At 32.5% G+C, this 25,399-nt stretch overlaps 1 protein-coding gene and 1 long non-coding RNA gene across 2 annotated transcripts in view; both read left to right on the top strand.

Moving 5' to 3' along the window:
- Nucleotides 1-17,532, top strand: part of LOC139517277 (uncharacterized) — a 28,863-nt gene extending 11,331 nt beyond the window's left edge. The window contains exons 9-23 of the mRNA XM_071308173.1: nucleotides 1,599-1,777; nucleotides 2,274-2,333; nucleotides 3,471-3,655; nucleotides 4,799-4,959; nucleotides 7,289-7,458; nucleotides 8,238-8,273; nucleotides 9,219-9,332; nucleotides 10,883-11,053; nucleotides 11,756-11,929; nucleotides 12,319-12,489; nucleotides 12,990-13,160; nucleotides 14,738-14,908; nucleotides 15,089-15,285; nucleotides 16,298-16,463; nucleotides 17,230-17,532. Of these exons, the coding sequence (XP_071164274.1) occupies nucleotides 1,599-1,777; nucleotides 2,274-2,333; nucleotides 3,471-3,655; nucleotides 4,799-4,959; nucleotides 7,289-7,458; nucleotides 8,238-8,273; nucleotides 9,219-9,332; nucleotides 10,883-11,053; nucleotides 11,756-11,929; nucleotides 12,319-12,489; nucleotides 12,990-13,160; nucleotides 14,738-14,908; nucleotides 15,089-15,285; nucleotides 16,298-16,463; nucleotides 17,230-17,309 (2,206 nt within the window). The 3' untranslated portion in view covers nucleotides 17,310-17,532. The remainder of the gene's footprint in view (nucleotides 1-1,598; nucleotides 1,778-2,273; nucleotides 2,334-3,470; nucleotides 3,656-4,798; nucleotides 4,960-7,288; nucleotides 7,459-8,237; nucleotides 8,274-9,218; nucleotides 9,333-10,882; nucleotides 11,054-11,755; nucleotides 11,930-12,318; nucleotides 12,490-12,989; nucleotides 13,161-14,737; nucleotides 14,909-15,088; nucleotides 15,286-16,297; nucleotides 16,464-17,229) is intronic.
- A 3,351-nt stretch (nucleotides 17,533-20,883) lies between these two features.
- On the top strand, nucleotides 20,884-25,304 carry LOC139517276 (uncharacterized). Its single transcript, XR_011663127.1, has 2 exons — nucleotides 20,884-21,765; nucleotides 23,513-25,304. It is a non-coding gene; the product is annotated as an uncharacterized lncRNA (long non-coding RNA).
- Nucleotides 25,305-25,399: the final 95 nt, after the last annotated feature.

Here is a 25,399-nt window from a genome sequence, read left to right as displayed (position 1 = left end):
TTCTTATGGAGCAAAAATACTGCAATCTGATTGGTTAATTTCCCCGGTGTAAATAACAGCCCACCCTTGTTCATCCCGGGATAAATAAAAATTTGCAAAAAAAAAAAATTTAAAAATTAAATTTTTCCAAATTAAGAAATAAAAAAAAGAATAATAAAATGTCAAAAAAAAATGAAAAATAAATAAATTTGAGGACAAAATTTGAAAAAAAATTGATAAAATAAAAAAAACATTTTTTCCAAAAAAATCAAAAAAACCTTAGGTTTTTCTGAATTTTACCAAAAATAAAGAACAAAAAGTATTTGACAATGCGCAGCAATGTCGACTTTGAAAAAATGACACACTGGAAATTTTTCATTACCATATTTTAATTTTACATCCTGGTTTAAAAATGAGTAAAGGAATTATTCATAAGAAATAAGATCGTTATCTTGGTGTAATCAGGGGTGTACGGAATTTTACATCGTTGTTGAAAATTCATACCCCCATTCGGCTGCGCCTCAGGGTGTATGAATTTTCAACAACGGTGTAAAATTCTGTACAGCCCTGACTACACCAAGATAACTAATATTCCTGTCATAGTGATAACCTCTAATACAATACTATGGTGGGATAAAAAAAACTCTTTCAAACACGCAAAAAGTAATAAGAAATAACATTGGATATAATTGACAGGATTCAAATATTTTTTTAATTTCTTGTACCTTCCTATAGGTTGTAGATGTTTTGTGTCTGTCTCTTCTTCTGTAATTTTTTCATAATTTTCTCTCAACTAATGTTCTGAAAAATTAAAGGGATGACGTTTATAAAACAAACAAAATGCAGAGACAAAAGAGGTTAGACTTGGCATTAAGAATGCTAGTTTATCTTTAAACGGGACTCGCTGTTGTGTTTGTTTAAGTGGTAATATATCATTGAACAATCCTCAATGTCAACCTTGCACGGGTTTAAGATACTTATACAAAATGCTAAAATTCTAAAACGTCTCAATACTAAAAAGAAAATTTACGAAACGCGCTTCTAGTGTAAATACAAAATTTAATCCTGGTATCTATGATGAGTTTATTTACAATCTCTGGGTCGATGCCACTGCTGGTGGAGTCTTAATTCCCCGAGAGTACCACCAGCCCAGTGAATTATCATTGATATGGTCATATTTATAAATTAACTGTTTACAAACAAATTTGAATTTTTATAAAACTAAGGCTTTTCTACCTCAGGAATAGATTACCTTAGCTGTATTTTGGTCAAACGTTTTTTTTTATGAATTTTGGTACTTAATGCTCTTCAACTTCGTACTTTATTTGGCCTTTTTAACCTTTTGGGATTCAAGCCCTGCTGATGAGTCTTTTGTAGACGAAACGCGCGTCTGGCGTAAATACAAAATTTAATCATGGTATTTATAGTGAAGTTGATTATTACTCACTTCCTTTCCGAGAAATCGTTTCCTCCCTTTTTTTGTTGTTGACTTGTGTAACTTTTCTTACAATTTACCCATAAATCTCAAATTTTCAAAACTGGAAAGCACTTTTAAACAGTTTTTGAGATTTAAATATGAACTTTTAAACGTTTCATTATTGTTGAATTTTTTGTTACAGCGATGGTACACGAAGTTTTGCTCTTCATAAGGAATGGGGAGGTTGTCCGAATGACAAAGCCTGGATGGAAATTCTAGATCATCCAAACGGGGGCACACCGTGTAGTTGGGACAAGAACGTGAAAACCAGACCATACTTCTTGTATAGTAATACTGGCCAGTGGGCCTTATGTCAGGCTAGTGAGTAAATGTATTCCTTAATTACAATTTATTGTACTGGCTTAAAACTAGTTACTCACGATAATAAATGAAAGTATTCACTATCTTTAAGATCAATTCTATTGTATTGTATGTAAAAGTATTTTTCAGCACTGAATTCATATTCTTTTTCAAGTGTTAAATATTATGTTAACACTATTGTGATTGTCCAAGATCTGTCTATACGATTCAATATAGTCACATCGTCACATTGTCACATCAAATGACGTCTCTAAACAAAATATAATATATAAAAACAGATGGCTTTACTTCCAACAGAATTTTGTTTTGGTGGAGAATATTCATCTTTTACCGTTTTTATGAATAATCTGTCGAAATTACAGTATTGATCCATCATACAATGGTTTAGATCTGTTGCTATTCCTATGCATTTACATCTGAAATTATATTATGAAAATATCTATCGGGTAAATATTTATAAATAATGCCATGACATGCATATACATTGTTTTTGTAGATGGTGCATGGAATGAAAACCAGTTTCCGTCTGCCGAGGTGTTGGCTGTTTTTGTAAAAGGTACATTGTGAAAAGGTTTAAAAAAGGTTGAGAATGGAAATGGGGAATGTGTCAAAGAGACAACAACCCGACATAAAACAGACAACAGCAGAAGGTCACCAATAGGTCTACAATGCAGCAAGAAACTCCCGCATCCGGAGGCGTCCTTCAGCTGGCCCCTAAACAAATATATATACTAGTTCAGTGATAATGGACGTCATACTACACTCCAAATTATATACAAAAGAAACTAAAATTAAAAATAGGTATACCTCAAAATGCATATCTTTATCGATACAGGATTTCTAAATTTAATGTCCATAAGAAGATATCTTCATTGTATGACTTGATACGTAAACACTCATTTATGATATCCAATAATAGCTCACAAAAGGTATGTGTATGGCATGCAATTGATTGAACAACTACATGTTATATTTGATGATAAATTGTACACAAAAAAGGATAAATAAGATTACTCGTACATAGAAAATAGACGTACAAACACAGACAAACAAAGACAAAAACTGCTGGGATTGAATACTTAGTTTAACATTCGCAAACCATCCTTGGCCATTTACATTTAAATTAGCTAGGTTATGTCTTATTATATAATGGCTAATATATTATACCGCTGCTCAATAGTAATAATTTGATTAATCCGGCTAACAAACTAAAACCGAAGGAAACACATCACTTATAAGAGGAAAGCAATAGAACAACAGAAACACTGAACTTCAACAAAATCGAACGCCAACATACACAGAAACGGACAGTACAAAACGACTTCCATATTCCTGACCTGATACAGACATTTTATGGCTCTCAAAATCTTCCGCTTATATGGCATTGTTAAAAATACCGCCAAAACGACAACACTACGTGACAGGAATAAAGCAAAAACCGACGCAAAAACAATCAGCACAGAGAAATACATAAATAAATAAATAATATATCAGTACAATGAAGCACACCAAAAAATGTCTGCACAGTGCTTACTACTATACGGGAAAGTAGTCACACAAGATAGTTGAATTCCGCCGTTCAAACACTGGTAATGAACTAACTGATTTAATTTATAAACAGATCAATGTTTAAGCCTTCTATACAAGACACTGGCACATAAAGCTAAACTGTCTGCTTAATATGTTCTTCTAGGATGGAAAATGGTAATGAAAGTTGCTCACGGCCAATCTTTAGGAGGTGCTAGTGGTGTGCACGATTTATGGACTGGCACATACACGATGAATGAAGGCGATTCCAGTGCTTTGTCCTTCAATGCTGGCACAAAAACGTTGAAACACTCTATTATTGACAATTGGGGAAACAACTATATATCAGCGGTAAGTTCATTGTTGTCATGTCAATACTAGTATTTTTACACATTTGGAAATATAAAATTCATAATGAAAAGCAAAAAACAGGGGAATTGTCTGAATCTTTTTGCACCGACGAATCAAGTACAAATTACAACTAATAAGTAAAAAAAAACATTCCAAAATTCACTTGTGAACACCAAGTATTCATGGGGGCTACTCATGTATCACCTCACTAATATTAAATTATAGGCCTTTAAATATTTTCGAGTGTAAGTTCAGACAAGTTAAAATCATACTAGGTCCGAAAAGTACACACTATGATAGTTGAATGTAAGGTATGTATACTATCATCTATGAATACACCAGTTTCTCTAACTTGTAGATTAAATTGGTGAGAACGAATCTATGACATTAAGCTAAACTTGAGAGCATTTTGTTATTCTCACTTTTTTTATGAATATGTTATGATTATCTTGCATATCGATTGGAAGAGAAACTGATTCCTGCATTCTCTCTGCATTATAGTACCAGATAGTCACTGTACGAAATATGGGACTTACGATAAAACCAATATAGAAACTAAAACTTACCACACCTTGAATAAAACAACTTGGACAGAAAAGTAACAAAAACAATACAATAATTAAACTTAAACAAAAACAAAATAAAACAACACTAAAATGAAACAGAAAATATCTAAAACTTACAAACTGGTGTTAATGACGACGAACAAAAACAATCAAATATGATAATAAACTAATCAAAGAAACCAGGCATATTATTCGGACACCAGACATGCGTTTCGTCGGCTCACAAAACTCTTCGTTATCGCTCCAATTAAAACAGTAAGAAGAACAAATCAAATACGATGTTTGAAGAGTGTTCAAAACAAAACAATAACTGGAAAGTTTTACCAAATAATTTAACATTTTATAAACAGTACAAAAAGTGAACGTACCAAAGAATTTCATGTCAACACAAATATGCTGACTACTGGGCTTTTTATACCATGTAAAAATGGTTTTAAAAATATAGCACTTTCTACCTTTGGAAGCCTGACATGTAGATCAGTAGAGTATTTGAATATTGAAAACAAACATGATATACTTTTTGCACGTCAGCGATTTCGTGGATGTCTTTTTAAATTTTTATATTAAAACATCATAGGTCAGAATGTCCATGTTTAAAGGTGGTTTGGAAGTAGCTTACGTGGTGTTTGATGCCAATGGAGCTGATAAGAACAGCTGGTTTGACAAAAGTAGAATAATATACAGTTCTTTCAACGACCTCAGTCCAGATTCTACAACTAACTTCGCTAGTATTAACGGGTACATTTTAAATTTATAGGAATTTTATAGTCATGACATGGGACCATTTATAATAAATGACAACGTGTTTTCCTCATACTATTTTGACGACCAATATGTTCTTAGTTAACTAATGTTACAAAAATGTAAACCAAATACGCACTGTTTAAAATGTTGGCATTGCACAAAGTCCAGTTGTTTTAAGTTTCTTGCTGTGTGAGTTTGATGAATCATATATCAAGGGTGTAAGAATGCTATATTTCTATATGAACAGGTAATGCTTTGTGTTTTAAGCGTTCCTAGAGTATCTCTACAATTGACATAGTTTGAGGATACAGATGTTTTAAGATAATTATGCTTTAGTGCTTGCCGTATGACATTGACACTCGTGCGTTATTAAAATGCACTGTACCAAGTCAGGAATATGGCCATTGTTATGTTATTGTCTGTGTGTATTACATTATAACGTTGTGTCGTTTGTTTTCTCTTATTTTTGAGTGTAAATTCACATTGCGATAAGACGTGTCACGGTACTTGTCTATCCCAAATTCATGTATTTGGTTTTGATGTTATATATATATGTTATATTTGTTATTCTCGTGGGATTTTGTCTATGTGTGTTACATTTCAGTGTTATGTCGTTGTTCTCCTCTTATATTTAATGCGTTTCCCTTGGTTACAGTTTGTTACCCCGATTTTGTTTTTTGTCCATGGATTTATGAGTTTTGAACAGCGGTATACTACTGTTGCCTTTATTGCTTACCTTAGTACGTTGCATGTCTGATTGTATTTACATTACATGTTTTTTGTGTTTGCGTTTGGTGTCTTCTCATTGATCATTACCTATCTTTCTTTTGTAAGTATCAATATTTAAGAAAAACACTTTTTGATTCCTGATTTATAAGTTAGAAAACTGTTCTGCCATAATTCATATGTCCATTAGTTTGCTTTCAACTAGATGTAGTACTGTTTGTTTTAATATTACTATTCTGTAATTTTAACCAAACGCCTAGTTGACCTGACCGAATAATTTAGATTTAAGAGGACATTTATTTTTTTGTTATTTCGCAACATACGCAAGGTACCAAAGTTATTAACATAGCATTTAAGCACCAAAATACAGTTGCATAGCAGTGAATTGTAAATTGATAAGGAAAAGTTTGCTTCTTTGAACTGTTTATCAGTATTCTCGAAATACTGAGTTTTAAGTTTTACCATTAATAATAATGAGAAACTTTTTAATAAATATGTAAAGGAATTGGCAGTCACCATTAAGTATTCCCATGTTACAAAGTAATAGCTATGAGTTAACCTCAAACAATTTTGTTTTGTGGAAGTGAATAATAAATATATAGTGTTTTTTTTAAATGTTTTCGTATTTACATTCTTGGCTTCAAAAAAATTGCCTATTTTGTCGAAATCATACTGAAATAAATTTGAAATTGAATGTCGACCATTCGCGTCATGATACTCATGCATTTGTATTTGTATTTCATTGTAGTACTTTCTAATTTTAATATTCCTGTGTAGCAATGCATGGGTAATATTATTAGGAGTGGTCCATTAAAAAGGAATGGTATCAACGGACTATTCGAACTAAAAACAAATTGACAAGCCAATGGCAAAAAACGAAAATGACTAATCGACAAGCAACAATACACAACCAACAACATAAACAACTAAAGGCTGAGTGATAAGAACCCTAACAAACACCGGGAGTGTACAAGGTGCTCCAAAATGGTATGCAGATCATGCTCCACATATATTTGTTTTTCTACTACGGTATTCTTTCTTCAGATTAAAGTACATCAAAGTTGAAGTAATTCCTTCGAAAGTTTAAAAGCCACCAACGTGATTCGGGTGACATATTTTGAATATCTTATTACGAAGAGCACATATATGATACAATTGTCGTAGCCTCAATCCCATCCTGTTTAATTCAGTTCTGATATCACCAAGTAATATTTGTTCTTGCCATTAGTAAAACGTCCAAATACTGAAACAAATTCTACTGAGCCTTCCGAAGCAGATTGGGTTTTTGTGAGGTCTGTTTTCCTCAGTTTTTTTGGTTTTTTGCGTAGTGGTTTGTAAGTTGCTGTTTGTCTTATAGTCATCAGTCTTGTTAGCTGTTGGAATATCTCTTTTTATTTCTCTTAAAAGAGTAACGGATCTCATCCCTTATTCATGTGAGTGACTTATTACATTGTTTCTCTAAAATTGTGAAATGTGATAAAGATTTGGAATTCTTTCTAAAAAAGTATCAAAGTACATGGCTTAATTTTCGTGCGTTTTCAAATGTTTATAAATTTTGATAGGGCATGTATATGAATATACTTTATTAATGGTGTAGGGACGCTGGCCTCAATAGAAGATTTTTCTTGCAACGTAATTATGGTGGATGTAGCAACGATGCTGGGTGGTTTATAGTTGTGGAAGGCGATGCATGTAGCTGGGAAAACCTAAGTGGTTCCAAACCTTACTTCATATACAGTAATGCTGCATCGTATGAAAAACAAGTTGGTATGTGATACATGGAAATATGAAAACGTGAATTAAAAAAACAGCATTGTGATATACGTTGTTTGAATATTATTTTGTATCATATAAAAAAGAAATATTGCAATACTAAAAAAGTAAAATAACAACAACAACAACAAAAATACAACTCCAGGAACAAATCAACTTGGAAAGTCCCTTATCAAATTGCAAAATCAAAGCTCAAACACATAAAATGAATGGAGAACAACTGTTATATTCAAAGTTGTTACCTCTTGCATATAATCGGTGTATATTTGAAATAAAGTTGGTTATAATAGTTATCAAAGGTACCAGGATAATAATATGATACGCCAGACGCGCGTTTCATTTACATAATAACACGCATCAGTGAGGCTCAGATAAAAAAGTTAGAAAACCAAACAAGTATAAAGTCGAAGAGCATTGAGGACCAAAATTCAATAAAGTTGTGCCAAAATAAGGCTAAGGTAACCTATAACTGGGATAAGAAAATCCTTAGTTTTTCAAATAATTTTAATTTATAATTAAATTAATATTTTTTTCATACTTTTACAAACAAACTTATAAAAATGACCATATAGTTATGATTCATGTCAACACCGAAGTGCTGACTACTGGGCTGATGATACCCTCGGGGACAATATTAATTTCAGACAAATCCCTTTAAATAATCTTTAAAAGCACAATGCATTTTGGAAACACGTTTTGTATTGTAAATTTTAAGAATGTACATTAAATTGTTTTTGCTAAAACACGCAGAGTTAAACATAACAATATTTCAGATATGGATATGGCTGAAGTTTTTGCCATAAGCGTTGGTAAGTTGATTATTTTCTCATTTTAATTTGATATTATGGAATACTTAAATGAACAGTAAAATCACAAAAATACTGAATTCCGAGGAAAATTCACAGCAAAAATCCATAAATCAATCGTCAAAATCAAAAGTTCAAACACATCAAACGAATGGATACAACTATCATATTCCCGACTTGGTATAGGCATTTTACAAGTAAATAGTTATTCTTTAACAATTTACCGATAGTGCTTTAAAGTGTCTTACTGGATTTTGCTTACATCAGAACTTATCTAGTAAACTGAATTCGATTTTTTGTTTTAAAAGTACAAAAATGTAGCAAGGATGTAAGAAATCAGCAAACCCTGTTATGTAACCGAAACATACAAAAGTAACAGAGATCTACACTATACAGGTACATGAAGTCCACTGATGTCAGGTAACATACATATAAGTGTATGTGGCAACACATAAGGTATAACATTACAGCAAAATGAATAACGAAATATGAGTTTCTTATATATAAAGTAAACCTTAAATTTTAATAGCAATTTTAAAATTAGAATACTTATATTTTTTAAATGGCTGATTTCGTCATATAGATTTTTGAGACTCCGTGATATTCAAAGTGTTATTTTATTATGAAAAACAGGCTAAAAACAGGCTAATATTTTAGATTTTGATAGGAAACAAATGAACGGATAATAAAAAATCTATGAGATTTATGAATCTTGGATTAATGTTCTTAGTATTACGTTAAACAAAAAATGGTGACCGTAATCCGAGATGTTATTTCCTACTCTTAAGATATTCAGAAACTGAAATCAGAACACTCAATATTAATTAAATAATGATAAATTTGTTTAGTGTTACAACAAAAATATTTATAGCTGTTCTTTATTTTAATCGTCTGAAACATCGGTCTAGAAACCTATATGCAGTACTTTAGCTTTTTTATGCGTTGTAGATATGCAAGATTGCTTGCCAAATCCCTGTTCCAATGGTGCTGTATGTACAGATGAAGGTCTAACGTTTAGTTGTGACTGTACCGGAGACTGGATTGGAGACACATGTTCTGATAGTATGTAAAGTAACAGGTTTTATATTGAGACCTCATCGCGATTAAGGAGTAGGTTCGGTAAGGACCGATTTTGGCCTCAAATTTCAGGTTCATCTGACGAAAGATTTTGACCACTTTTTAAACACTTAAGTGTCTATTTCATTTGAATCAATTAGTTTATGTGAAAGATTTTAACTGATTTAGTCATTAAAAACGACCCGATTCAAGCTCAAATATGAAAAATCTACCAAATATGCCTAAAAATGTCACTTTTCAGATGGTTTTTGTCAAAAATGAAAGTAGCAGCATCCGTGTTCATCATCAACCTTTATATATGTTATGTATTATCATAAAATACAACTGACATTTCAATATTAAGGATGAACACGACTGCAGCCACTTTCGTTTCATACGGAAGCCGTCTAAAATTTAACTAAAATGCTAGAATAGTGAAGATTTCAGTAATTTAGCATGACTTAATGGTGCTAGTACGCGATATATGTGCACTGTATTGTCAAAAACAGTCCACATTTATGTAGCGGAAGCATTCTACTGTCCAATAATGAACGAAAAGTTTACATTTTAACAATTTTGTGAAATTGCTATATTTTGGGGGCTAAGAAGGGGTCTTACTGGACCTACTCCTTTTGCAGGTTAAAAGGGTACAAAATTGTAATAGTTATATATAGCATTTTTATAAATATCCTAGTTGCAGTTATTTTTTTTAATGTATTTTTGCCCAGTCTTCTATATTAGAGAGCATTATGTATAACTGGCTGTGCGTCCGTCCTTTATCGTTCAATAATTTGGTATGAAGTTGTGACGATCAGCTAGAAAATTTAGGACACGAATATACCAGGCATACAAATGTTATATTGCGATCAGGGTATGTCTCCTATGGACAAATATTTGTATTACTATATATATGTTACCAATGATGGAGAATAGTACTATCATGTAAGCCCTATATTAAACCAATGACTTTCAAACAGGTATAAGTGAGATAAAGATATATTTTACAAATTAAGTTAATGTTTCTTTAAGTGCCATAGAAGTTAGGGTACTACAACTATGCCACGAGTTTGGAGGTCACTCAGACTTCAAATTGTGTACACAAAGCAGTTGATAACAATATTTTATTTAATGATTTGATCATTTATACTGTTAAACTTACAACCAACAAGTTATATTAACAGAAAGTGTATTTCAGCAGAACGTACATTGCTTCAAAATTTATTTTCGTTGACGTGGTATTGAAAGTGTGTAACTTGTCGTAACTAATCTTCGCATGTTTTGCACAACTTTTGAACATTTTGAGTGACTTTTTTTTTTATCTTAAATATTTAAATTGATTTTGAAAAAACTTTGAAATGACAAAATCTAAAAACTATAGAAAACTATGACACGAAATGTCTCGTTTAACGCCTAATAAATGTTCAAGACGTTGTTTTTTATTTCGTGTTGGACTTGGTGCCCTCTGTTCGTGTCATATGGCTTTATAGGGTTAATAAAAGTTGTGGGAGGTTTTCTAATTGGACTAAGAGCCAGGTCCATCATAATTTTCTTTTCAGAAAATGGCGGCTTAACTAGCTGGTCATCATGGGGAAGTTGTTCAACAACCTGTGGTGCTGGCTCAAAGGCAAGAACAAGGACATGTACAAACCCAGCCCCAGTAGGAGCAGGATCTCAGTGTTCTGGCTCAACAACAGAATCGAGTAGCTGCAATTTAGTAACATGTCCAAGTTAGTATACAATGTTATCATTCTCGGGAATATTCTTTATAACCAGGCATTTGGGTTTCTCTTTTCACTTGATTCTCCATTTGTTACCTCTATGTCTTCTATAGTTAACTATACGGTACAAGTTTATTTTTCTCCTAGTGACAGCCGCACAGTAACCATAGTCTACTATACGGTACACGTTTTTTTCTCCTAGTAAAAGCCGCACAGTAACCTGTTACACAGTAGTTCTTCAAATCATTGCCATTTGGTCTTTGCTAGATACATGTAGTTATCTCTTGACATCATACTATCTAATCTCATTTTTTTCACTGAAGATTCTTTTTACGAACAGAACTTTTGAAGAATGCATCAATAAAACGACATCTGAAAAACACGCACAAACGCTGTAAATAAGAATCGGATAAATATTATTATTTGAAGTAAGATTGTTTAAGTTTCGCAAAAGTTTCATTTGGAATTAAAATTTGAAGAACATGTTCCTTTATAGTTGTCATATTTTATAAAAAATTTAAAGAAGCTGTACAGTTAATTATAAAACTCGAAACTGAAAGTTCAAATACATTGGTTATGTTATTTATTACGGTTGATGGTCAGCCATGGTTCTATTTTAATTCATAATCCTTGCAAATGAAAGAGTGAGCAGAACCAGAAGACAATTTAAAAAAATGCTTTTTCCCATTCTTTCATGCTTCCTATTTTCAGTTAACGGTAATTGGGGTCAATGGGCTCAGTGGAACGCATGTTCGACGACGTGTGAAGCAGGAACAAGGTCCCGTTCTAGATCCTGTAATAACCCAGCAGCACAATACAACGGTCTTGATTGTCAAGGATCAAGTTCGGACAGCGAATCTTGCACCTTAATAGCCAACTGTCCAAGTGAGAATATTTGAATAAACCTTTTATGTTTGCCCTTTTGTTTCTTTTTGTATTTACTGTATTTATACATGCAGAATAAACACAATTGGTTTTACCCTACAAAGTTGTAAATTGTAATTTTTTCAAGTAACAACGTTTTGTTTTCAACTTACCATCCCTGAAAGAGTTCTTGTTCTTCGTAATTCATTGTATATATTTGTTTATTAATCCTCTTTCTTGTTCGTTCAAATTGTCAAATTAGTTCTACAAAACATTTAAAGCTCGTTATCACTTAAAGTGTGTTTAATTAACATATGCGAAAATAAAATACCAACAAAATTATCTAAACTTCATTATCTTTTAGTATTGCTTTTTTCATTGAATGTAGATATACATGCGTATGATTTTAGTTGATGGTGTATGGGGATCCTGGTCATCGTATGGAGCATGCTCTGTTACGTGTGAAACAGGTACATACACAAGATCAAGGTCATGTAATAACCCAGCAGCACAATACAATGGGCAAGCCTGTTCCGGTGCTTCTTCACATACCACCAGCTGTACACTGCCTATGTGTCCAAGTAAGTGTTAGATACAACACTATCACCAAGTGCTATACGGGTAACTTTAATATAGAATAAAAGAAAACTAGATACCCGGATATTTGAATAAAGGCAAAGAGTACTCTGCCTACTTTATAATTGACAGAATTTCAGTTTAAAGTGGTATACTAGGATTGAACACTTATCTTCAACAAGTCTTAATTTGCATTTAAAATTATTCATTTGTGAAAGCAATCTTCTTTAAAAAATAGTTTCTCATACATGTAGATTCCACTTCAATCTTTATCGTTATTAACTTCCTTTATCTTCCGAATATTTAACGTAAACGATACACAAAGTAGGTTGAAATGTTATTTAGTTTTTAACTAAATTTCCCCCCAAAGTCGCTTTTTCGGTTTCTTCCTTTAGTAGTCTAATGGATATTGCGAATTTAATGGGATTGATAGTGCGAGTATGAAAACTTTTAATTGACTTTTTAAAAAGTTTCTCAAAGGAAACAACAAATATTTGTTTTACAGTTGATGGTGTATGGGCTAATTGGGGAAGTTGGGGAACATGTTCCGTAACATGTGAAACTGGTACATGGACAAGGTCGAGGACTTGTACAAATCCAGCCCCTCAATATAGTGGTGCAGATTGTCCAGGCAGTAGCGGATCAACCGGTTCCTGCACGTTGCCGATGTGTCCAAGTAAGAAGTTTCGTTAAAATCTTGTTCAGATATAAATATAATGTAAAAACATGAAATGATTACCTGCGGTTTTATTTAAGAATTGAATGCTTCTTTTTGTAAATTCATTTGGGTGTAAAAGCGTTGACCGAAGTACATTTTGTATGAAGCGCGGAAGCGCTTCATTCTAAAAATGTACGCACGGTCAACGCTTTTACAACCATATGAAGTTACAAAAAGAAGCATTCAATACTTATAATTACATTTTTTAGCTTTGATCATGAAAACACGAATTTTATATTATTTTTTGTTTAAATCACCTGTGCACTTTATTGTGGGACCACGTGTTATCATGGATGATAAGTTTTATTGAGTGATGAAATTGCTGAAGGAATAACATGTGATGGGCAATTAGACAATCAGAATAAAGTATTATAATGAAACATACATCTAATGTAATTATAAAAGAATATGAAGCAGTTTAAACATTTGAATGTTATACATAATTAGTTTATGGACTGGTATGTTAACATTGATTTAATTGAACAATCTGTAATACATGTATGCAAATTCTCCAATTATGATTTTTGAACTACGTGTAGCAAGAAATTACGAGGAGACAGTTGATACAAATAGAGATTGTTAAAACTAAATAAAAATAAAACAAGGCGGTCACAACAGATCGTACGAATTTTTTTGTCGTGGAAGATCGATAAAAAAAGTTGGTGTGGCACTATCGTGCATAAATGCCAAAAACATATTTCGAGTGGTCACATCAGCTACGACATGTCCACGATGGATCCACGATGGGTACGTGTGACAGTCGTGCGACAGTCGTGCGATAATCGTACGACAATTGTGAGTTGTTTGGGGCTATTTTTCAGGTTTTCATGTCATGGGATGCGCGTGTAACTGTCGTGCCACTGTCGTACGACTGTTGTGCCACTGTGATGCGACTCTCAGAGAAAGCTCTTGAAACATGGCAGACTCCATCTGTAAGAATCCAACGAAATCACCGGCAAATTCCCGCTTCAACTCTTGCATCATTGTACTATACTGTTCAAACACCAGGCGTCGTTCGATCCATGGCTTACCATCCAACGTCGGGCGTTTCGCTGACTCATTTACTGTTCACGGGCTCGAATCAACGATTACAGAACCATATTTTGCCCCTGTTGGAGTCTTGCGACGATTGTTTGAAAATGGTTTATGTTGATACTCACGACAATGTGTTTATCGCACGCTAGTAGGACGACGGTTGTAAGACCCAACCACGACAGCCACAAGACAGTGACACGACAAGAAATCGTAGAGCAAAAAAGCGGCATGTCCAATTTTCGAGACACGACAGCGCCACGATGCTCAAAACATCGTGCTATTGTCGTGCGATTGTCGTACGACGACTACAGATGACCCGCGATTTGACCAAATTTTATGTCGTGGCGCTGCATAGATGTGTCGTGGTTTCGTTGTGACCAGGGCTTTAGATGAAATTGATTTCCAATGATCTTTAAAGGCCATACTTGTCATGTATTATAACATGTTTCGTTAAACATATACCAGACATTATACTATAATGGGGTTACGTTTTTCTTCAGTTGACGGTGTATGGACAAGTTGGTCAAGTTGGGGATCATGTACAGTTACATGTGACGGTGGTAGCCAAGACAAGACGAGAACGTGTACAAATCCAGCAGCACAGTATGGCGGTGCTGATTGTGTAGGTGTCGGATCCGCAACTCAACAATGTAACACCCAAGCATGCATAAGTAAGTTTTGTGACAATGTTATAGGTTTTTTTAATACATTTGTGTACATGTTTCCTTAAATATTTACCAATTTTACAGGTATTTTTTGGATAATTTGATTTTTTTTAACACAAAACGAAAATATTTCTAAAGAAGCACTTACATGTAATAAATGACTGTAAATACAATTCATATATTCAGTTGATGGAGAATGGTCTGCATGGGGAGCCTGGGGTAGTTGTTCTGTGTCTTGTGGTGGCGGACTATATTCTAGGACAAGAGGTTGTTCTGATCCAGCCCCGTCTAATGGTGGTCTTGACTGTTCCGGTGACTCCAGTGATTATAGTTCTTGTAATTCGGCGGCCTGTCCAACAGCAGCTGCAGGTGTTTACGTACAGGTAAATCTATCGTTGATTTAAAAAATATTGAATAACAGGCTCATGACTTGGGACACGCACATAAGAATGTAGCGGGGTTAACATGATCTGAAGGTGCGAAAACTGCACTAACGTGGGACAACTGTGAAACAGTACATCATAATATCAAATTCTTTAAATCAATTGAAGGGCTGAACTCATCAGATCGGTACAAAGCATAAATACATCTTATAAATACACATACCGGACGTGGTAGGGTATTTATACATCCCCACAACAAAAAAGACACGTATTACAGATATGAGAATACTTGCACCAACTGACAGCTACTTAAAATCCAATAACTTACAACTAAAAAAATCAATCATGTTAAACGAAAATATCAACCAGTACACATCCAACATCCGATGGATTTAGTGTTTAGACGTCAATAACAGTCCGTTAAAAACATGACCTTGTGCAATGCCAAGATGCCCACACTTCAAAGCATGTTTTACCCCCCCCCCCCCTAATAATAAAAAATTAGTATGATATACAACCATAATCATGATAATGTAGACACAATAACTTCATGCTTCCTCATCTTCATAGCTCCGATTCACATTGGTGGCTTTAAATCATTCTTACCAAAATATTCTCGGCTGCCGGTAAACAACCAAGAATGAATAATCTAAATTAACTTTTCATCTCCGTTAAACGGTTTCGTCTCGGCAAATATTGGGCCACTCATAGAATTTGAGAAAGTTGTCAAGTGCATAGTTCCCCCATGCTTTTTGTGAAACATTATAATTTCAGTCTACCATAATAACCACACAGTAATCAGTAAATCAGTATCACAGATATATAAATAATTACTAGTATATGAATATGTTGTATGAGTGCCTATGAGATAACTCTCTATCAAAGTCATAATGTGTAGAAGTAAACCATTACATGTCTAAGTACGGTCTTCAACACGGAACCTTGGTTTACACCGAACAGCAAGCTATTAAGACTTTAAAAAAGTCATTGGTGAATTATTGATATTTTCTAGCTATGTCCAGTTGGATGGTTTACCTGTGAAACTGGCGGGACAAAATGCATTGATGCATCCTTTGTATGCGATTGTGAAAAAGACTGTGATGACGAAAGTGATGAATCAACTGGCTACTCAGGATGTGATTCTTTAGTTCTAGCCGCATGTCCAAGTTCTGCACCTTGTAAGTCATAATGTTTCATAATTTATCACGTACAACCTTTAAGTAATCATTTAGGAACATACATATATTTTTAAAGGTTTAAATGAATTTCATAAAGTGCTTTCTTTATCGAAACGACTTAATGCTTGATAAGGAATGATCATAATTTACAAAAATAATGCTTTATTTTCTTATCGTTTACTTCCAGAAAAAATATGCATCATTATTCATATTATTAAATTTGATGCGACTGTCATACAAGTGAGAGGTTTAGCGCTATAAAACAAGGTTCAATCCACCATTTTCTACATTTGAAAATGCCTGTACCAAGTCAGGAATATGACAGTTGTTTTTTGTGATTTTACTTTTTACTTACATGTACCTTAAATCCGGTTTAATCCATCCTTCTTCTTATTATTCATTACAATAAACAAAACAAAACAAAAGTAAATGTTAAATATTAATTTTGCTGAAAATGAACTATTTAAACATTTTTTTGTCACCTATTAGTGAAAAAAATGTTAAATATTTGTTGGATATGAACTACTTAAACATTTTTTCTTGTCACATATTTGTGATAGGAAAGCTCAGGTATTAAATCTTGTTTATTTATTTTTTATGGAAGTAATTTTCAGTTATATATATCATTGCATTACAGATGAACGAACTATTTACAACTATAACGCGGACACATACAAGAAAACATTTAAGTTTTGAATATTATAATATTAAATGTGTTCAATTAACAAAATGTGTGGCAATACATATTACTCTTTTTAATTTTCAGCGCAAATGATGACCTCCCCTGTTATACTTCTGTTCTGTCTGTTGGCTTCAGTCGCGTTTCTCATCCTCAGAAAATACTAAGGAAAAATATCATTGTTTATTTTATGTTTAATCACGAATTGTATGTCTTATTTTGTGATATGTTGAAACATTTATATTTAAATGTATTATTTATTTTATTTTAATTATTTTATACTATTTACACATACATGTATATTGTTGATTACTTGGTTTTGTGATGTTTATTTACTATCTTTATGCTTTTCTAATAAACTGATCTTGCATTGCAATTAACTTCCATCTGTTTGATATAATTTTTATATCCAGTTTCATCAGTATTTTTTTGTAGAATATGATGATATATTTTTCACCTGTAACATTTCTGTATACAAAAAAGAGAATGAGAGACAAAACAAAACAAAAAATGTGGAAGAACAAACACCATAATTATTCAAATAAAAAGCACAAACAGCTCAACAGTAGATATTCTATAGAGGAAATAAAACATTGAGTATTGCAAATGAAAATGTAATTCTATTAAAAACAGTTAAAACCAAAGACAACCAAAGTTCAACGAAAGAATGATACGTATTTGGGAACATGCCTTTTATGTTTATCTGTACATTGTTGCAATTGATCACCCTTGTTCGTATATTTTCATTTTTCATTTTTGTCTTTTATTTTCTTGTTTTGATACTTTATACCTATTTTATTAGGTTAAACATTAAATTAAAATATAAAAAAGAAGATGTGGTATGATTGCCAATGAGACAACTATCCACAAAAGACCAAAATGACACAGACATTAACAACTATAGGTCACCATACGGCCTTCAACAATGAGCAAAGCCCATACCGCATAGTGAGATACATTTGTTGTATAAAAGGCCCCGATAAGACAATGTAAAACAATTCAAACGAGAAAACTAACGGCCTTATTTATGTAAAACAAAATGAACGAAAAACAAATATGTAACACATAAACAAACGACAACCACTGAATTACAGGCTCCTGACTTGGGACAGGCACATACATAAATAATGTGGCGGGGTTAAACATCTTAGCGGGATCCCAACCCTCCCCCTAACCTGGGACAGTGGTATAACAGTACAACATAAGAACGAACTATACAAATCAGTTGAAAAAGGCTTAACTCATCAGATGGACAAAAATACAAGTGGACGTGGCCCGGTTCTTATACATCCCGACACAAAAAGACACAATGAACAGATCTGAAAGTTAGTTCAAAGCCACTAACAACTAATAAAAAAAATCATGCAACTAAGACTAAACTATCAATCCGTACACATCCAACATCCAATGGATTTAGTGAAAAGATGTCATAAGCAGCCAGAGAAATTCAATCTGAAACATACTGAATGACTTAAAAACGCAACACTTAGTCTAGATAATCCTGTCTCATTCCCATTTTGAAAAAGACAATCTTTGTTAAATGTATAATTTTCTGAAAACAAAGTTTGCAGATTTTAAGTTGAAGGAACTAAAGTTATAACTGTAAGAGTCATATATAATATAATGTATACATGCAATATGTCTGTATTACTGTAAAACCATCTGTTCAATTACAAAACGAAGAATTTAATCACATTTGAAGGATTTCACTCGAATAAAAAGTTTTTTAAAATAATTAATAGAATTTAATTCAATAATAATTAAATTCAGTTATTGTAATTATATAACTTGGTATGCCTATTATTGATTTAAATTGACGGTGTGTTCGATTCATTTTATACTGGTCACTTTAATATGCTAATTAGTTTAGCCCGCGAAATGTTAGTCCGTGCAATTTACCTCGTGTGGTTTGGTCATTTGAATTCAAACCTTACACGGAGCTTGACCAAAGCTATAGAATTTAAAACACAGAAGAAAAGATGAGTATTCTTTTTAGTTTTAGAATTAAGCAACATTTTTATAAAAAATAATAGCTCAACAATTTAAACTGTTAATTTGGTTTTTCTTTCTTAAATAATTTTATCTTTGTTAAATGCTTTAAATAGTCGTGAACTTTTTCTTTGGTGTTATAAATGAATTTAAATTCTATCATTGCGTAAATTGTCAATCTTTTCTTGGATATTATTTTATATTTATGTTTGTAAATTGAGAAGATGGTTATACTTATTGTGCGAGTTGTTATATCTAATTGTTTAACTGTCTTAATACGCTAATGAACATTTACCATGTTATTTAATCTTAATCTAAATCCAAATCTTGCAGCGCGAAGTAATCGGTGAGTAAGCCACATATTAATTTCAACATAAATGTATATATAAATTCTTTTTAGTCCTAAATATGCATGAAATAGGTGCCACTGGACATAAAGAAAACAATCTATGAATCTAGGTATGGCAACGAATGCTATTCACATTCAATGCATTTTGAACTTCAGTCCTGAATGAGATTGGGTTACAGATTTCACCGTATAAATATTGTAACAGATATACAGATATGAGTTTACTTTACTTTTATACATACAAGTATTTTAATACAGTTATCTGACATAATTATTTGTTTGAAATTTCTGGAATAAGAATAATGTTATATTATTTTCATTGTTTTTCAGTGCAACAGGTATTTTAGTCCAGTAGAATAATTGTTAAAAGGTTGTTGTTTATCTTTATTTATTAGCATTCACTATACATGCTATATAAGAATAAGAATATTTCATTAAATGTTAATGAAAAGGGAACATTCTAAAACTATCATGACAATACAAAGACAGATGACATATTTCAAATCTTTTCTTGTCTCTCATGGTACAACTGATTTTTATAGTTTGTTCTTATGTTGTACTGTCACAGGTCAGGGGGGGGGGGGGGGGGATGACATTCTGCATGTATGTGCCTGTCCAAAGTCAGGAGCCTGTAATTCAGTGGTTTTCGTTTGTAGATGTGTTAAATATTTGTTTTTCGTTCATTTTTTGTACATAAATTAGGCCGTTAGTTTTTTCGTTTGAATTGTGTTACATTTGTCATTTCGGGGCCTTTTATAGCTGACTATGCGGTATGGGCTTTGCCCATTGTTGAAGGCTATACGGTGACCTATAGTTGTTAATTTCTGTATCATTTGGTCTCTTGTGGAGAGTTGTCTCATTGGCAATCATACCACATCTTTTTATACACACACACAAACACATACATTTGTATATAAAGAGTAATATTTCATATTTTGTTTCTTTACATTCAAATGTTAATAAAGTTTTACTTTACATTTTCAATATACCAACTGATGCTCTGAAAAAAGGAATAAACAAAAATCGTCATGTTAGGTGACTTTGGACGATAGAATTTCATGAGAGTGGTTGACACTTTCATGCTTTAAGCTTCTTTTTTGACCAAAAAACTTAATATGGAGGATTGAAATTGACTAACAAGATGTAAAAGAAGCAAAATAAACAAAAGTTATAACCCAAATGATAAAAAATAAATATATATATATATATTTTATTAATTTTTAAAGAGAGGCAACAGTTTTTCCAGTGTAGTAAAAAATTACCATTTTGAAAATTTGCTATTTCTTCGTTGTTATTATGTGTATTGATAAAAGTGAAACTGTTTTGAAAATGTCTTCACAATGCATTTAAAATGAGGTCAAGTTTTCTTAGATCAGTTGATTTAAAAAAAAAAAAAATTAAAAAAAAAAAAAATCACTTTCCGTACCTAATGAATCATTTCTTTTTGTAAACTTTTGCGAGCCATCAAGGATGTTAGTTGACTATTTAAATACATATACTTTTCGATTTAATTGTTTCATAGTTTTCATGTATTATAGTCGATTATAGGATAGGAATATTTCTCATTAACGAAGGCCACTTCAATTGATATTCGGTAGATACAATAATTATTTTCTTTTATGACTTTCGTTATCAATATGATATTATCATTATGAATATACTTGAAATATCTGCCACTGGACATTGACAGCCACAATCAAGCATTTGCGGTTTTTTTTCTACTTTGGTTATTGCCATAGTATCTTAATACTAATTAGTCAATGGTAAAAATTGAAATATTTGTATTTCAATATTGATTCAATTGTTTAATTAAGGGATGTAACATTGACAAATGATATACTATTTTACTAATGCATTGACTAACATTGTAATTATTTGTTTAAGCCAGTATGCCGAGAGGAAAAGGGGAGAGGGTGCTGCCAAACCGTGCTGTACGTAGGCAAAATCAAATACAGCTACCGGTAAACAGAAGGCTTCGCCCAAAGAGAGCTGAAATTGTAAGACAAAATATAGCCATTCCACAACAGCCGTTAATACCACCACAACAGCCGTTAATACCACCACAACAGCCATTAATGCCACCACAACAGCCATTAATGCCACCACATCAGTTATAACCACAACAGCAGTTATTACCACAACAGCCGTTTGTAACACTACAGCCAATTCTACAACCACAACTCATTTGAACTTCAAACTTTCTCTGCAGCCTGCTGAACAACAAGTTCCTGATCAGGGATGTGTACACCCAGGGCAGCCCACAGCTCGTAATTCTGTACAAAACGGTGAGATTTTAGTTATACCTACTAGTAATGATGTTGTGTTTGTACCACAAAAAATTATAAACCAAATATGGAATTTAGAATATGTTGATTTGGCACAATCACTTTACAAAAACATTTTGTTTCAAATATTGATCAACCGAAAAAAGTGCTCGGTTTTGATGAATATGGAGACATTTTAATTGACAGAAACAAATATTCAAAAGCAAATCATTATCTAACTTAGGTGAGTGGACTGAAGGGTTTTTAAATTATATGAAAATTTCATTGCAAAGATTCCCGGAATTGGCAAATGAATTGATTAGCTACATGACGTTTATAAGGGGTGTACCTTTTGAGAACGTTTATAAATTTGACATGCAATTTCGACTTAGAAAAGCTCGTGATCATATGCGTGCATGGGACGTCATTGATGGGCAGCTATGGCTTCAGTTTATTGCAGTAGGCATAAATCATGTTCCACAGACATATTCTTATACTTCTCACACAGTTATTAGTCCTTGCTACGATTATAATTTTAAGGCCGTTTGTACTCGTATGAATTGTGTATACAGCCATGAATTCATGTATAAGATGTAGCCAGTTCCATCCTTCGATGTACTGTACAAATTATTCATATAACAAGAATAATCCTCGAAGTTCTGTAACTTCGGACTATTCTGCTCCTAGGTATCAAAACTACCCTAGGGCACCTGATGCAAACAATTTTGCACCAAGGTATCAGTCCAGTGCTAGAGCAGTCAAACAGGTTTTTGAATACACATGGAAATTTTAACCCAAATACTCGTTTTTCGATAAATAATTAAAGATTTCCCTGTCAGCAGGCAAATGTTCCACGGATGCAATTTAATCATTTCAAATTTTATAATTTTGTTTACAGCTTGCAATCACCGTATGATATTTGGTATTTTTGGTTGTTCCCCTGTTAATACTACGGTTTAAGGGAATATGTTGACCGACTACCCCGTTAATATATTGGCAAATTTATTATATAATGGTTTTAAATATGGTTTTCGAGCACATCATACAAGCAAAACATTAAAGTCTGTTTTACAAGATCCAAATTTAGCTTGGAAAAATCATGAGTGAATTGAAATGGTAGAATTGCGGGGCCTTTTTATTATTGACCAATTTCTAATCTACGTGTTTGGAAAATAATTTATTTAATATATAATTAATTATAATGGCATTTCTTATAGTTTGGGTGACAAGTGGTTGTCGAGTTCTGTTTTAAATCTCTTTATCGGTAGTGCAAGAGTTATTCAAATACTTGGCTTACGTATCAATGGACTTAATTAATTTCAAAACTTTAAACAACTAAACCTGTATCACGTATGGCCATGCCCCGTTTCACATTTAGTTAATAGTAGCCGACATGTTTAAGGATGAATATTCTTATTCCACTGGGAATGCGTACCTTTCAGGCATTGGGTTTAATCATAAGATCAATGGTTTATTGGACAACACTCATTCTTTTATTGTTCAAAAGATGCTCAGTGACATAAGCGACAAGTCTGTCGTAAGCCTATTACTATTGGTATATTAACTAGACTTTTAGATGCGCTTAATTTAGTTTGTTATTCAGTATATGAAACATGTTTATTTAAAGCTTCATTTTCAGCTAGAGTTTGGGTTTCTTAGTTTTGGAGAAATTGCAAATTCAAGTTTTAATGAAAATCTTATTGTAAAACGATCCAAGATATAATTTGATGCTTATTCAGGGTCACTTATTATAAAAGTTCTTTCTTAGAAAACAGATCAGCTGGGTAATTCAGTAACGACAATTCTGGAAAAGAATAAACTACTTCAATTTGTCCTGTCCGGTTGATGTCGGACTACATTGCTGAGACACAAAGACGATGGACATTTTCATACACTTTAAAAAAAAAAAAAAAAAGGTTATGTAAGAACAAACCTTGTATATTTGAAACACTTAAATTCAGGGTACCTGAAAGATATTTGGGTATTGGCTCTTTTATTGTCATAGGAGCTGTCATATTAAGCTTATAGGTGCATCGTTCGGATTAGAGATAGTTGGGTGTATTCCTAAATCAGATTCAAGGAGCTCTGAAAATGTTATGTATATATTTTCTTTAAATTTCTTCATTGTTTGGTTTTCCCTTACAATGAATAACATAGCTTAGATGTTGACAGTATTGCTTTTAGCTGAAGTTTATGTTGATGTTGCCACATGAATATCAATTTAAAGAAGTTCAAAGTATTGAATTTAAGTTGATGTTGAAGTTTTTGATGTTTGTGTTGAAGTTGATAATAATGTTGAAGTTGATAATATTGAAGTTGATAATAATGTTGTAGTTGATAATATTGAAGTTGATAATAATATTGAAGTTGACAATATTGAAGTTGACAATATTGAAGTTGACAATATTGAAGTTGACAATATTGAAGTTGATAATATTGAAGTTGATAATATTGAAGTTGATAATAATGTTGAGTTGATAATAATGTTGAGTTGATAATGTTGTTGTTAATATTGTTGATGTTGAAATTGATTATGATGTTGAAGTTGATAATGACATCGAAGTTGATAATGATGTTGAAGTTGATTGATGTTGATTCTTGCTGTTAAATTTGTCATGCGGTAAATTTTATGGCGGATTACAAGTTGTGCAACTAGTTACTCAACTTGTAATTTTGGCGGAATTTACTTTAAGCTGCTATGGACTACCCAGTGGCTCCTGATATAACTTTGTTACTGCTGGATCGCCCTTCAGTAATTCAATCGTCATCAAGTTTTGATTGACAAGTTGATTGTGTTTCTTTCTTGCAATAAATGCCATGACAAATTTACAGCCAAATAAAACATAATTTCTTTAGTGATTTTGATTTATAGTTTATTCATTGGATTCATTAATTACATCATGAGGTCAAACAATGAGAATACAGATTTAAACAATACAAGTACACTTACATTTTATCTAGACCCCCTTTCAATCTATGTGTGTGTATATATATATATATATATACAATAATAGAATTTAATTCAATAATAATTAAATTCAGTTATTGTAATTATATAACTTGGTATGCCTATTATTGATTTAAATTGACGGTGTGTTCGATTCATTTTATACTGGTCACTTTAATATGCTAATTAGTTTAGCCCGCGAAATGTTAGTCCGTGCAATTTACCTCGTGTGGTTTGGTCATTTGAATTCAAACCTTACACGGAGCTTGACCAAAGCTATAGAATTTACCCGCCCTCCCTTTTCCCCATTATGAATATTTTCTGCTGCTTTTCATTTATCGTTTCAGTTTTGGAAGAATGATTATAGAACCAGCGTCATGGCATATATAACAGACTGAGTTTGGAGCTTTTTTGTATTGTGAATGGACAGGCGGAATTTACTTTAAGCTGCTATGGACTACCCAGTGGCTCCTGATATAACTTTGTTACTGCTGGATCGCCCTTCAGTAATTCAATCGTCATCAAGTTTTGATTGACAAGTTGATTGTGTTTCTTTCTTGCAATAAATGCCATGACAAATTTACAGCCAAATAAAACATAATTTCTTTAGTGATTTTGATTTATAGTTTATTCATTGGATTCATTAATTACATCATGAGGTCAAACAATGAGAATACAGATTTAAACAATACAAGTACACTTACATTT

Source organism: Mytilus edulis, chromosome 3 (genome assembly GCF_963676685.1).
Source record: "Mytilus edulis chromosome 3, xbMytEdul2.2, whole genome shotgun sequence".
Lineage (NCBI taxonomy): Eukaryota > Metazoa > Mollusca > Bivalvia > Mytilida > Mytilidae > Mytilus > Mytilus edulis.
Note: the sequence above shows the minus strand (reverse complement) of the source record. Positions and strands in the feature narration are given on the sequence as shown.